The following is a 15,135-nucleotide window of genomic DNA, read 5'->3' as shown; positions in this document are numbered from 1 at the left end:
TATGCCTGATGATTGTTGCAAAAGCAGCAGCAGCAGAGCTTCCAGGAGCATGTCTTGACGTCGTTAGAAGTGAAGTATGATTAAAAATGACCTTTATTTCTATGTCTGGCTTCTTCTCCTGACCTTCTCTTAATTTCTGTCAAAGTGGCTGTCTTGAGGAAGGTTTGGAGGCGTTGTTAAAGGCCACAGGAAGTAACCTGCTGATACTAAAGATTTCACACTGTCCCAACCTGCTGACTGATCGCTCCCTATGGTTGGCCAGCTGCTACTGCCGCGCCCTCCAGGCCGTAACCTACAGGTAAATCATCGCAACCAGACCCCAACTATCTTAAAACTTTACACCATGAATTTATTTTATTGTGTTTTTTATCTAATTTTATTTCACTTAAGATAAATGCACCATTTGACTTTGTTTTTTAGTTGATTTTATTTCTTAGCAGTCTTCCCCATAATTGTGTAGGCAATATTAAGATTTTTTTTTTAAATTGGTCTTATGTAATATAATTTTCTGAGAAACTGAATTGAGAAATTCAGTTTCTCAGACCTTAACAGGGACACTGTTTGTAGTGAATCTGTCTGAGTTTCACTTTTTGAATTGAATTATTGAAATAAGGCTAACCTTTGAAGGATATTCTGCTTTTAGGAAATACTGTATTGTACATATTTTTATACTGCAGCTTTGCTCCTACTATTTGGTTAAGATATCAACACAGCATTTAAACGTGTGTGTGTGTGTGTGTGTGTTCCTGTCTTGGCATCACAGTGAGAACCATTTTCCCGATTTCACCATCAAATTGAGGACCGTTTGTACCAAAGTGAGGACATTTTGCTGGTCCTCACGACCTATTTCACTAACGGTTAGGTTTAGGACTAAGGTGTGAATTGAGTTTAGGTTAAGGTTAGGGTTAGCTAAGCACTGGTAATGATTAGGTTTAGGGTTATTGTCAGGGTTAGGGCATAGAAAGGGTTGAAAATGACTGAAAATTAATGGAAGTCAATGAGAGTCAACACATGGTCCTCACTACATATAGCAAAACAAGAGTGTGTGTGTGTGTGTGTGTGTGTCTGTGTGTGTGTGTGTGTGTGTGTGTGTGTGTGTGTGTGTGTGTGTGTGTGTGGGTGGGTGGGTGGGTGGGTGGGTGGATGGATGGATGGATGGATGGATGGATGGAGTGAATGAAAAAGTGAATGAATTTGAAATTGTGAAATTGTGCATATTTATCTTGTTCCAGGAGCGCCACAGATCCAGTTGGCCAGGAGGTAATATGGGCCCTTGGGGCAGGCTGTAGAGATATTATTTCTCTGCAGGTGGCACCCCTACATCCATGGTAATATTATGGAACAATTATTAACAATCAGCCATCACATTATGAACAGCAAAACCATTAGTGTATTTGTTTCTCTCAGTCAACAACCTGCACGTTTTAGTAACCGATGTCTGCAGACCATTGGAAGATGCTGGCCACATCTACGTGCTCTTGGTGTGGGTGGAGCTGGATGTGGGATTCAGGGACTGGCCTCACTGGGTAAATATTGCACAAACAGCAGAATTATAGCATTGTTTTTGTTTTGTTTTTTAGGTAATACCCTGGAAAAGTATATTGCTTGATATTTTTGCATATTTGTCGAGTGGAAGGAAGACCATACAAATAAAAATTTTAAAACTGGCATGGATTTGTTTTCAGACTTCTTTATTCTGACATCTCTAAGTAAAATTCATTTCCTTGAACTGCCTTCAGGAGTCAACTAATTAGTAAAATAGTCCACGTAATTTAATCTCAGTATTAAACTTAGATTGACAGCTCTTTAAATGTCTCAGGGGTTGCAAACATTAATCAGAGAGCTCAGTTGGTAGCGTCTGTGGACAGGACAACTCTTAGTTGTGCACTCCACAAACCAGGCCTATATGGAAGAATGGCAAGAAGAAATTATTACAAGAAAGCCTCAAGAAGTCCCTTTTCAAGTTTGCTACAAGCCATGTGGGGAACACAGCAAACATGTACAAGAAGGTTCTCTGGGCAGAACAGATCAAAACTGAACTTTTTTACCTACTTGCTAAATGTGTGGTAGAGAACACACACACTACTCACCACCTGCGACCAGAGCTGCTGCTGTCCTTCTACCGCTGCTCTGTGGAGTCGGTGCTGAGCTGCGGCATCTCGCTGTGGTTCTCCAGCTGCACTGCAGCAGAGAGGAAGCAGCTCCAACAGGTCATCAACACCACCCAGAGACTGACTGGCTGCCCTCTCCCCTCCCTGGAGGAGATTTACTCCACCCGCTGCCTCAGGAGAGCCCGCAGCATCGTCAGGGACTCCTCACACCCCGGTCACCATCTTTTTCAACTGCTCCCCTCTGGGAGGCGTTTCAGGGCAATAAGGACAAAAACAAACAGACTGAAAAACAGCTTTTTTCCTAGAGCTGTTGTTGCCCTGAACGCCTCATGTACACTGTAACAACTGTTACTATCAATAATGACATAAACAGTAAATACATTCCGTGCAATTTCTTCAACACTAAGTGCAATATGCTACCTCATGTGCAATACTGGAACAACCTGTAAATATTCTTGTATATGTATTTTTTCCAGCTGCAAAGTCATTTTTTTATAACTTTTTAAACTTTTTAATATTTGTTTTCTTTAATTTGCACTACTTGACTGCACTGTTTTGTTCTGTTTTTGGAAATTTTGTTGCACCCATGTGGAGCAATGACAAATAAAGAATTCTGATTCTGATTCTGACCCTGAACATATGGTCACCACAGGTAAACATGGTGGGGTTAGTATTGTGTACATTAAAGTTTGTGGTTGTAATGTGGTGAAAGATGGAAAAGGTTAATGGGTATGAATACATTTGAGAAGGGAAAAGTATCAGCTAAGTTCTTTCATCAACTACACAGACAAGTTTGCGGGGGTTGTGGAAAAAAAATATGCCTAAAAAGTTTGGAGAAGTTGAAATTTTTATTTAACAATTATTGATGGGAAAGAAAGGAAAGCTGTTAATTTTCTAGATTTTACTCCTTATTTCATAATCTAAGAATTAATAAATCTGAATTAATGAATAATAAATGGCTTTTTATATTTATTAAATGTATTCGACATCATTTGCCACATCAGAACTTTAGTTTTGTCCAACTCATTGATTATTTTGGGTTTAAAGGCGTTTCACTGCTTTTGGCCTCTAGAACCCTTCTAGATCAAGGTTTTAAACTGGCTCTGTTAGTGATAAACTAGGTCCAGTTTCTCTTCCAAACAATGTTTTGAAACTCCAATATTTTTGTAATTGATGTAAAAAATACAAAATAAACATATAACAGATCCCAGATTGTGCTTTTCAGAATCTATATTCGGTGTAAGATAATCCAGTCCAGGTTTGACTGAGAAAAATGTGATTGAAGTTGGTTCATATGTAAAAAAGCAGTAGAATAGCCTTTTACCACTTCTAAATAACAAGCCAGCTTCAGGATTGTGTTGTTTCATGATTTATGGAGAATACAGATGATAAAACTCAACTATGTAAATATGTTGCACTGAAATGTCTGCACTGTTCTACTGTGTCCTTGTAATTAACGTGAAGTGTTCCTCTTTCCTATTTTTTCAGCAAGGAACTGCATGCGTCTCCAGGTGTTGGAGTTGGACCATGTGAGTGAAATCAACCAGGAGGTGGCAGCAGAGGTTTGCAGGGAGGGTCTGAAGGGTCTGGAGATGCTGGTGCTTTCATCCACACCAGTCACCCCTAAAGCCTTGCTCCACTTCAACAGTGAGTTAAAAACCTTTTTGTGGGAAACTGATTCGTAACACAATTTGAAGTCCGGTTCTGTATTCTGCCATACATCTTGTTTTAGTGTGCATCGCTGACAAACACAATGATAAGATATAAAATACCTCTTGGCAAATCCTTTGTCCAATCACGCAGGTGTTTGCCGCAACCTCAAATCCATCGTGGTTCAGATTGGTATAGAAGACTACTTTGAGGACCCCAACAGCCCAGAAGCCAGAAAGCTGTTCGATGAAATGGTTAACAAGCTGCAGGTAAACAGCACCTCCGGGTGCCCCCACACCTCCAAGTACCAAAATCAAGTTTCAGTAACCCCTAAAGTTTCTGTAAACTGAGCTTTAAAATGACAGGGAATAGTTCCTGACATGCAAGAAGGATTTTTCCATTTATGTTTGTCAGAATTAACTCTTGACTCCTTAAATGCCTTGAAGTTATGTGTGCTGGATGAGTGGGAATGACTGTGAGCTGATTTCATAACACATGATTAAAGATATAAAAGGATTTGTTTAGATCTGTCAGACTGACGTGTGTTGCAATGACGTCAGTGAAATGACCTCTCCTAAACATGTGTTGGACACATTTACCACTAATAATAAGTGTGTCCAATACTTAGACCTTGCGAAAGTATTTATACTACTTGAGTTTGTTTGCCATGTTACTACCACAGACCTCAGTGTATTTTATTTTGGGATGTTTTGTGATAGATCCACACAAAGTAATGCATAATTGCTAGTTGGAAAAATATGATTCATAATTTCCATTTGCTTCTATAAAACAATCTGAAAAGATTGCCCCCCTTCACTCTGATAACACTGAATATCATACAAATATCATCTAAAAATAGAGAGAGTATGTCACAACTGCAAACCTACCAAGACACGACCAAGACTGGCCAAGGAGAGCATTAATCAGAGAAGCAGCCAAGAGGCCCTTGTTAACTTTAGAGAGGCTGGAGAGATCCATTGCTAAGGTGGGAGAATCTGTTGGCAAGGGAACTATTAGTCATGCTTTCCAGAAATCTGGTTATTTATTTTCTTCTTCCCTTATGGAAGAAGAAAAGACTCTTCCAAAGCAGAGGCTTTCTTCTTGGCCTTTGTTTTGGAAGCGTGTCCAAAAAAAAGCCATTGTCAAAAGTAAGTCATTCGAAGTTTGTTGTGCGGTGTGCAACAGTTCATACCGTAGACACTGAGGATTCTTGTGGAAGGTGAACTGATCAGAAAATACCAAAATTTAACTAGTGACATACATCAGAATGCTTGTGTGGCGGAAAACTGATACTGCACTGCCTGAACACAGCAGTCAGAGTAAAACGTGCTGGGGGAGGCATCAGGCTGTGGGGACGCTTTTCCTCTGAAGGGACAGGGAAGCTGGTCAGAGCAGATGGGAAGATGGATGGAGCTAAATACACAACAACCCTGTTTGAAAAGACTTGAGACTGATGAAGATTTACTTCGTAATACAACGGCACACTTCAATTTTCAGATTTCTACATGTATAAAATTACTTATCACTAAACTACTATTTTCTTTCCCCTTCACAGTAATGTCTGCTTTGTAGTAGTCTGCAACACAAAATCCTAATATTCTAGTTAAGTCAAAATATAGAAGAAAATCATGGGATGTGAATACATCTGTACTGTACATGATGTTTAAAGAAGAAACAAGCAGGTTCTGCTTTTCATTATCTCTCTCTTGTTTTTTTTTCTTTCAGGCTCTCAAGAAGAGACCTGGTTTCTCCAAAATACTTCACGTGAAAGCAGACAGCCTCTGCTAACATCCTTTGTGCAGGTTGCTGAGGAGCGCAACCATAGTATGAGTCGATCAGCAGAACAAAGGTAGCTTGAGTCCAACTTCTGGGGGTTGAACGCATTAGGAGCACAAGAAACAGAAACATGAAAGGTCAAATTGATGAATAAAGACTGGGGATTGCCAAGCATATTTTAACAGATAAAAATCACAAACAAAACAGCAGCAGATTCGATAAAAATGTGCTAAATGTTGGTGAGCTTCGGTGGCAGCAGATATCCAGCGAAGACCGTTTCAATTTTATTAACCCAAGAAAAACAAACTCATCTCTCGTGGACATTCTCTCTAAACATGAACTTTCTCATCCAGCAGAGTCGAGTCCAGTAGTGGAGCCGTTTGGAGCCTCACAGGCTACATTTTTTTCTTTCTGCATCTGCATTACGCTTCATGCTGACTAGCTTCAACGCTAACTGCAGGAACAAGACAGGGAACATATGTACTTTCCACAGACGTACAAGGAACACCTGTTTTCTCAAGAGGTTTAGTCCTTTCTCCTTAAAGGGTTACAACAGGAGTTTTACGCTTGGGTGTGATGATGGAGAAACGAATACTTATCCCTTACTGTCTCCACAACTTGCCAATCCAAGTTTGTGAACACGTACTGCTTCCAGGTCACTGTGGAGAGGTTGGGGGCGACCGCCCTGCAATACACACAGACCATGTCGCTGGGTTTATTCTTCAATATCATCCTCTGTTTCCTTGTATGAGCTCAACCAAACTGGATTCAGTGTTTATGATCTTTGTTGTAATCTGGGCCTGTTTGCATCAGAGGACAGTATGAAGTATTCTAGGTCGCTGGTGCCAGTGGTACCAGCCTTCATCTTTATTCCAGTGAGTGTTTCCTTCTCCAGTGTGCCAAATAGAAAAGGAAGAGGGACCAAGCAAGTCACTACAAAATCACTAAAAGGCCTGAGTTTGCTATGAGCAGACGCAGCACAAACTGAATATAAAGTGTTGTGTTTCCTATAAAACGAAATATCCAGGTGTGTACAGGTGTTGTAGTGTTTGTATTCATACTGAACAGTGCCATTTGCATCACAGGGGCTATTCTCTTAATTTACATTCATTAGCTGGCATCCTCTAATCCTCTTTGATGTTTTCTTCCTCCTAGTATCACAGCGAGGGTGAAGGGAGATGACTTATACCTTCGGGGATCTGGGGCAAGTATTTCGCTTCAGATTCAGACCCAACAGATCAGGGCTTCAGCCTCTCTTCGAATTAGGAAATTGATGTGGCAGAAATGTGAACAAACTATGCTTAGCAGTGCTCATTCTCTGGTTCTAGTGCCACTTAACTATGGTGGAAATATGAACCCATTGATCTGATGTGTCTTTTTTGAGTTAGAGGTTTTGGATGTTCAAGGTGTGTGTTTAAAAAAGGCCTTAAAAAAAGGATTCGCTTTTTTTTTTTATTTAGCAGAATGTAATCCTTACTTCGGACCAAAAATGTTTTGCATTCCAGTGCCCTGATCTTTCATTATCTCTAACTTTCTTAAAGTGCAATATTTTGTCATTCACTTTAACTAAAAATGCACAAAATCTAATAACAGATTAAAAATAAATCATTCTACAGGCAGAACATGACAGTTCTTCTTTTTCCTTTGCTGCATGTTGCTTCCAAGGTTCCTACAGTCTTTGCTATTAGTGTTTTCAAAGTCTTGATTAATATGGAGAAAAATGTATTAAGTGCGGTAAAATATTTGTGTTAACATATACCTCTCTGTATTCCAAGTAATTTTCAGACTGGCTCGTTTGTTTTCATCGTCACCAAATTCAGGATTAACCTTTTGCAATAACTTGTATGATTTTTGGGTTAAAATATGCATATTAGCCCATTAATCAAAACATCTGAGCTTTGACCTCTTGATATAATGAGATCAACGGTTATGACAGCGAAACGAGCCCATGATCTCATTATCTCAAGATAATGGCATGAAACTGTCACCACAGCTGACATACCTTAAGCACAAATTATCCTGAGATATAATTTTCTCCACATAAGATAAAAATAATTATCTTGAGCGAAAACAGTTTAAAATCTCATTACTGACTTAATGAGGCAATGAAATACTGCAACAAAAACAAGCTTAAAATTGTAATTATCTCTAGATCATGAAACACGGAAACCCTAAACAGACAACCTTAAGCTATCTCGAGGATATGATATAATGAAAGCCTTATAATGAGAAAATTACACAAAGATCTCATGAGCATGAAGCACTGAAGTCATCATTTCAACAGAACAAGCTCGAGGTGTTATTCTAATATGACGAGATGAAATCTTCACCATGATAAAATGAGCTCAACATCTCAGTATCTTAAGATAGTGAGACAATTAAATAAAGCAATCTTGAGATGTTGTTTCGATGTAGGCCTACCAAAGTAATTAAATTATTACTATCTTGATAAAATAAGATTTGGCAACAAAAGATGTTTTTTGTCTTAAGATAACAAGCCACTGAAATTGTCATCTGGACAAAACAAGCTGGAAGTCTTCTTACTGTGTTATCTCTATGTGACAAATAATTATCATGATGAAACAAGTTTGGGTTTTTGCTAAAAAAAGATACTTTTATTATAAAACAAACCCAAAAATGCTGTCATGTCAAGAACATTTTGATTGGCAAAACAATCTGTCTCAACATAGCAAAATACTCTAACTGTTAACCGAACAGAAACTTGAGATCTCGTTGTCTTAAGAAAATTAGGAATGAAACTGTCATGATGACGGGTTTAAGGTCTTATCTGTATAAAATAAAGGAACTTTAGTGAGATTATGAAGTCAATCATGTCAAAGATCTTATCTCAATATAATAGCATAAGCAATTTAATTGTTTCTACATAATTTTAAAATAAATACTGGTTTGAGTTTTTTAGTGGCTAATGCTACTATTCCACAAACACCACAAATTTCACAGGATTTGTGAAATTTTGCAAATATTTGGGTCCAGTTTGTGGTGCTGTAAGATTCTGTTATAATACAGGTACAATGGATAGAGATAAATTGTTGGATTCGGCTTGATTCGCACAAACATTGTCAGGAATTCAGTACGATTTACAAGAACGTATTAAGAATAATGCAGGAAAGTTAGGAATCAGTTAACAATATGCCGAATGCATCTAAGATTCCAGTACAATTAAATTTAAATGTCTTACTGTTCTTGACAAATCATGGGATTTTTCATTAAGATACTGTCAAAGGTGATGAGTGACTAGCAGGAGTGAATGTTTATTATCTATTTAACTCTACAAAACAGTTAAAAATTCAGGAACTTATTACAATTCAACTAAAAATTCTAAACTTTTGACATTCTTGGCGACTCGTTTTATTCATGGTTTGTGTGGAATAGGGGCTTAAATGAAAACCCATCGGCATGCATATTCATACAGTTTATGCCTGTTAAAGGTGATTCTGGGTCAGGTGATGAAACTTGAATGCTTAGCATACATTGATGCTGAATCCAAAAACACTATCGAAAAATTACATCACATCCTATTAAAATGTTTGCACTTTCATGTGAAAAATGGACTGAAAATCCTATGAGATATTTGAAAATTTGAGTTTGGTGTTTTGAAACAAAGAGTGTATAGGAATCCTGTGGCTCAAATGCACATCATGAACAAATGTTAGATTTGTTTCTGTTTTTTACCTGAAGGAAAAAGGTTCACGATAAAGGAGAGAAGCTTCACTGTAAAGAAGAAAACCCCACAAAGCACTTGTTGATTTTGAGTTTCAGACAATCCTGCATTATCACCTACTCTGTATATAATGTTTGTAGAAAAAAAAATGATGTAAAAATGACCAACATTTGATGTTACTATAATAAGGTGATGAGTCAGAATGGAAAAGTTAAAGTTTACAGGTCTTCATTTAGAGTCCAATGAAGGATTACGCATAGAGAATTATATTATGTCTAACAGTAGTGTCGAAATTGCAGTTGTGTACTAGATACTTTATATTAAATGTGCATCAGATTCATATAGAGATGGAGATTATTTAAGAAGAGGATAAATATGATAATTCAGCTATTTATTTATTTCTATATAAAAAAGAGCGCTGTGTACAGTATAATGTTGGCATGTTTGTGTTCATGCATCGATCCTTGAGTTGCCTTTTTAACTATTCTGCTACTGTGGCAAAAAAACTACAAAACTATTAGATGTTTAAAGAGCTTTGATTGCCTGCAGGTTAATAATAATCTTCATTTGATCCTGTCTGTTGTTGCACTATAGAAAAAAAAATCTATCTCAAATGTTTATTATAAGAGTGTTTTTAATGTTTTAAGTATTTTTAAAAAATGATGCACTTTTTTTTCTTTGACACTTTTCTTGCCCTGTTGGTCATCCGTTTAGACAAATGTTTCTGGGATGTCTGTTGCTTGATTGTTGGAAATAACAGTAATAAATTGCTTATCTCTTTAAGAGAACAGACAACATCTCCCAAACAGGAATCCAATGTATCTCTCTCTCTTTTGACTACATTTAAGTGCTTTTTAGGTTGCCAGTATGACCATATATTTGTATTTGTTGCCATCTTGGTTTTACTTCTGCCCTGTAAATTCAATACTCACGACGACGGCGCGCTCGCTTGGTTGTGAATACGGACTTGTTGTGGACGCTGCATGGCCAGTAGGCCCTAAAACTGCAGCGTTAAGGTGCCATTAACACTGGAAAAACCTGTATTTTTGGATTCCATTTCTAAATGTCTAGCCTTTCTTATTTAAAGTCATCTTTGAACTGTAACTTTTTGTTTAACTCAAGTGTCCTGTTACTAGTTTTATCATGCTGTAAAACAGAAAAAACTACGTGAGTGCTAATGTACCTCTGTATATATTTTATGTATGAATGATTGTACTCTGCCCATTCATCTGAAGTGTTTAACACATTACCTCAACATTTAACAGGGCAAACATTAATGCATTTTCTTTTTTAGTTTGTTCGTTTTACTACTGTCATTGACAGGTGATTCATCCAAATTCTTGCGACAACGTGAATTCTGTTGATGAAAACAAAAAACGTTCCTGAAAAGATCAAACACAGCCTTCTACGATGACTGCAATAGATGGATTTTCATTCATTCGACGTCATCAATAAAACTGCTTTAAATTGCAATTCCTCTTTTTATTCTTTAAATATTAACTTAATCTGTATATAAAGGATATTTTATATGTGTCTGGGACCCTGGCTACACTACTCCACTTTCTAGGATTCTGGTCAAAAACACTAACACCAGTTTGTGGCAAGAACGTTGACATTAACAACATCAAACTCAAGCCCCCCCCCCACCAGATAAATATCTGGGAAAAAGTTGTGAAGAATTAAAATGTTGAATTTTATTATAACAAAAAACAATATCCTGAGATTTGAACATGTCAAGAAGCTCTGTTTAGCCATTGTGTCATACTATTTCCGAAAATGGAAACAGTATTACACAACTGCAAACTTACCAAAACTGCAAACCCACCGAAACTGACAGGCAAAGCTAGAACGGTTAGAGAGTATTATTCAGAGATGAAAAGCTCAGGTGGGAAAATGCCAATCAAAGTCTAATTTCAAAAACTAACTGCACCCTGAAAACACCATCCCCACAGTAAAACATGGTGGTGGCAGGGTCATGATTCTTACACCAGTCTTTAGACATAGCTGGTAGAGACATACCCCCAAAAACTTGCAGCTGTAATTGCAGTGAAGGATGTTATTGACTCAGGGGAGATAAATACAAATATGTGCCACACTTTTCTGATTTTTATTTGTGAAAAATGTATAAATAATTTATCCGTTTTTTTTTTTTTGTAATTTTGTGCTGCTTTGTAGAGGTCTTTCAGATAAAATCCCACTAAAATGCATTAAAGCCGTTAATAAATAAAATGAAAACATGTTCAAAAGCTCAAGAGGAGTTGTAAAAGTCTATGTGGATTTGGTCAGTGCCCGTGCCTGAGATTTTGCGGATTTTTGCAGAAATACTAAGTTGTATCTTGAAACTTGCTGCTGTGACATCCATGTTAGTACTGTTTTTTTCAGTTGTTTCAGGAATACTGCAAACGTGGTAGCTGCAGGAAGCTCAGACATAACAAATACAGGCCGACCTGTCCTTAACATGCTGAAGTTGGATGCACTCAGATAAAGCAACAGACAGCAGGACCAAGATGGTCAACAGAATTTAACTTAGGGGGCCTGTTGTCCCTTGTCTCAAAGATTTGAATGTTTGTACCTTACATGTAACATTATGAATATTATAGCTTACAACTAGAAAGAAAGTCATGTTAGCAGAAATATTATACATTGACTGTAAAAACAAACCATCTGTGTTGCTTCTCACGAGTCACTTCATACGATCACAAGTGTAACATCTTTAAAAATGTTAATATTGGCTAAAGCAGATATTCTCCTTTGATACTAGTGATACTGATGTGCGGCTGGTTCGTTTGTAAACCATTTTTCTGCAACAGCTCTAGTGCTCTGGGGAGCACCTTCTGAAGTTGGGACTCTACGTAGCTGCTTAGTTTCCTTATGCCTTGGGCTGGCTCTAGTAGTGACTACCTGAACCATCTCATCAGAAAATGCTCCATAAAGATGGTCAAACTTGAAGCAACAGGCACTACATGTAGAGTAAATGTCAGAGCTGTGAGCCTTGCTTTGAGGGTTTGCCTGAAACCCATATACAGGACGTTTGGCCACACATTGCACAGGAAATAACAAAAAGCTAAACTTATGCAAGACACCTGCCGTGTCCGGAACTTTTGCTGGTTTCTTGTGAACCTTGCTATGAAAGTATTGATACCCCTTGTACATCCACGTTTTGTCACAAGCTCCAGAGTCCTGCATCCTCTTCTGCTCTTTTTTCAAAGTTCTGGCAGGAGTCCTGCCAGAACTTTGTTCCAGCTTTCCTCACTCTTTGTTCTGCTCGTCTGAATGGACAAGGAGAGTGGGTCAGTGCACTGCTGAAAGAAAAACAAAGTTTCATCTTACACACATCCAAACGATCCTCTAAATCTCCTCTGAACTGATTTAAAAACTTTCTCAGACAAAATGCTATATGCTGTAAACTCCTGTCAGTGTTTCAGTAGAGCTTAAAATGCATACATTTTCTCTTTTTGAGTCTATGCACAGTTAATATTGACTATTTCTTGACTTCTAGCATAATTGGGTGAATGCTAAAAAGCCTTCACACTATTGACTCTTCAGCTTTTAAGATTTTTTTTCTGCACTTTTTTTTTTCATTTTTAATTTGTTTGCTATTCCATACATTCAAAAATCAACATCTTAATCTATTCACGGTCATGAATGCCCCAGTTTCTGCTTTCTATAACTTGAACAAGCATTTAAATCTTTAACTACACCTTTTTCATCTTGTCAGCCCCGCTTTCACTTCAGCTTCTTCAGCAGTTCTCTGCTTCAGTTTCCAGAAATTGTTTAATACGTTTTACTCTTCCAATATCCCTATACTATTCTTCTCTTTGTACTCTTAAACAATTGTTTCTGCTTCACTTTGGCTTCTTCAGCAGATCAATTAACCAATTCACCCCATGGCATTTGAACTACATTTTGCAGGGAATTCACATTTTTCTAGTTATGTACTATTTCATGTTTTCCAACCTCTTTGCACCATTTAGCAGATGTATCATGTGGATATTTAAATCTTGCAGCAGATAGTTGCAACTTTATCCATGGACCTGCCAATAAATAGATCAAGTTAGAAATCTTCCTAAAATTATAGGGTCCAATAAGCTGATAGAAAAATTCCTGCAGCTCTAGATAACTGTAATCTTGATATTGAGTGAGTTGTTTTTATCAAACATCTAATGAACATGTTCATTAGATGTTTGCAACTAAACATCAACACTACAACATGCTTTTCCTCTCTGCATTGGACAGCTTTTCTGCAAAACAACTCAGCATTCATACATCATTATTATCATGCAATAGTTTTGTTCATACGTTTGTAAGCATGTTTTACCGTTGTTCGGTCGATGCACTCATAAATCCATGTTTAATTTGGTTAGTTTACTTATTTTTTTCAAAGTTTCCCATGTATTAACTTTTGATGCACTCAGGTGACTTCACGCTGATATTATAGAAATATGACTGGTATTTGCTACGTCTTTAAGTCACTTAACAGATCTACGTTTAAGGTTTTGAGGCACTATATTTGGCAGTATTATGATAGGAAAGCATATACACTGTTGAAATCTCTATGAAAAATGTCTTGGAAGCTACATGGTTTTCTTACTTTCTTGGAAAGACCGCATACATTCATGTCAGGCTCCCATGTTCACAATCAGGTGAATGAACAATCATCTTATTGCTCACAATAAGATCATTGAAATGTTCAGCGGGCCACCGTAATAATCATCAAAACTGAGTGACACTAGGTGGGGCTGTCGCTATGTTACATCTAAAAGCCTTCTGGACAGGCTGTTTGCAGTATTGAAAGTGTGGTAGGAAATTTCAAATGAAACTAATCCACTAAGAGCAGCAGAACCAAGAGGATTGAATTTCATAGGACTCCTTGTGGTCTTCAGAAAAGTTCAAGGTGAAACAAAGATTTTGTCTGAGATGCTAAAGTCAACTAACAGGGACCTTTGCGAAGCAACTGAGTTCACTGAAGCCCTCAGACAGACTTTGGAAGATTATCACAAAGAGGAGAGCTTTGATGAGTTGTCAAGTACAGTGACTGAAACATGCAAAAGGGGCATGTTTCAGTCACTGAGGCATGTCAGAGGGATATGACTCTGACTTGTAAGACTTGAAAACAGATGTGACATACAATTATTGGAATATTAAGAGTTTCTGGAATACTAAGAGAACATATATTGATAAATCTTTGTGGGACATTTTGCTGCACTGCGCAACAATCGTCTTCTTAAGCTCTCCTTAAAGTGATGAATGAAACTAGTCCTGTATAGAAAATGTTATTCTGTATTTGTTTTCTTGATTTGTTTCATCTTGCTGTACTCCATACAGCAAGATGAAAACAAATGATTTTTTAAAATAAATTCACATGATGTCTGCTCCCGAAAACTCTATAAAACTAAGATTAGTACTTTATGAAAGTTAAAAAATATTTATGTAAGGGATAAAACGCGCAGGGTCACACATTGAAGTAGTGGGTAGCAGCAAAAGGATTCTGGGTTTGAATCCCAGCATAGAGTTTGCATGTTCTCTTCATACGTCTGTGGGTTCCTTCCCCGTTAAAACAACTGTAAGGTTAACTGATCTCTCTAAATTGACCTTAGGTGTGAATGTTTGAGGTATAGACAATGGAGAGATGGAAAAAAACAACATGCTAGAAAAATTGAGGTAATTTCACAAAAATAACTTTGATGACATGGTCTTAAAAACATATTTTTTCCTCAATTATTATTAGCTATCTTTAGTTTTTTTGTATAACCCCAATTGTTGCTCTCTTTGACCTTCTCATTAGTGCTGCACTCATAAAAATAAGTAAAATAATAAATAAGTTAAAATAAAACCCCCAGAGTCCTTTTTTTCATGACATCTCAGAAAAAGATGGCGATTCAATTTTTGGGTAACTTCTTGTAAACTTTAAAAAGG

The 15,135-nt window shown here is 37.3% G+C and overlaps 1 protein-coding gene across 4 annotated transcripts in view; it reads left to right on the top strand.

The window, feature by feature from the left end:
- The window catches only part of fbxo41 (F-box protein 41), an 87,579-nt gene extending 76,887 nt beyond the window's left edge, over positions 1 to 10,692 (top strand). For 2 of the 4 annotated variants that reach the window (XM_047365270.1, XM_047365271.1), the window contains exons 9-14: positions 146 to 298; positions 1,233 to 1,328; positions 1,408 to 1,526; positions 3,600 to 3,758; positions 3,915 to 4,030; positions 5,487 to 10,692. In XM_047365270.1, the coding sequence (XP_047221226.1) occupies positions 146 to 298; positions 1,233 to 1,328; positions 1,408 to 1,526; positions 3,600 to 3,758; positions 3,915 to 4,030; positions 5,487 to 5,549 (706 nt within the window). In that variant the 3' untranslated portion in view covers positions 5,550 to 10,692. The remainder of the gene's footprint in view (positions 1 to 145; positions 299 to 1,232; positions 1,329 to 1,407; positions 1,527 to 3,599; positions 3,759 to 3,914; positions 4,031 to 5,486) is intronic. The other 2 variants (XR_007038287.1, XR_007038286.1) reach the window with 2 other exon arrangements.
- The last annotated feature ends 4,443 nt before the right edge of the window (positions 10,693 to 15,135 follow it).

This window comes from Girardinichthys multiradiatus, chromosome 5 (assembly GCF_021462225.1).
Source record: "Girardinichthys multiradiatus isolate DD_20200921_A chromosome 5, DD_fGirMul_XY1, whole genome shotgun sequence".
NCBI classification, from domain to species: domain Eukaryota; kingdom Metazoa; phylum Chordata; class Actinopteri; order Cyprinodontiformes; family Goodeidae; genus Girardinichthys; species Girardinichthys multiradiatus.
The sequence above is the reverse complement of the archived record's forward strand: the minus strand, read 5'-3'. Positions and strand labels throughout refer to the sequence as shown.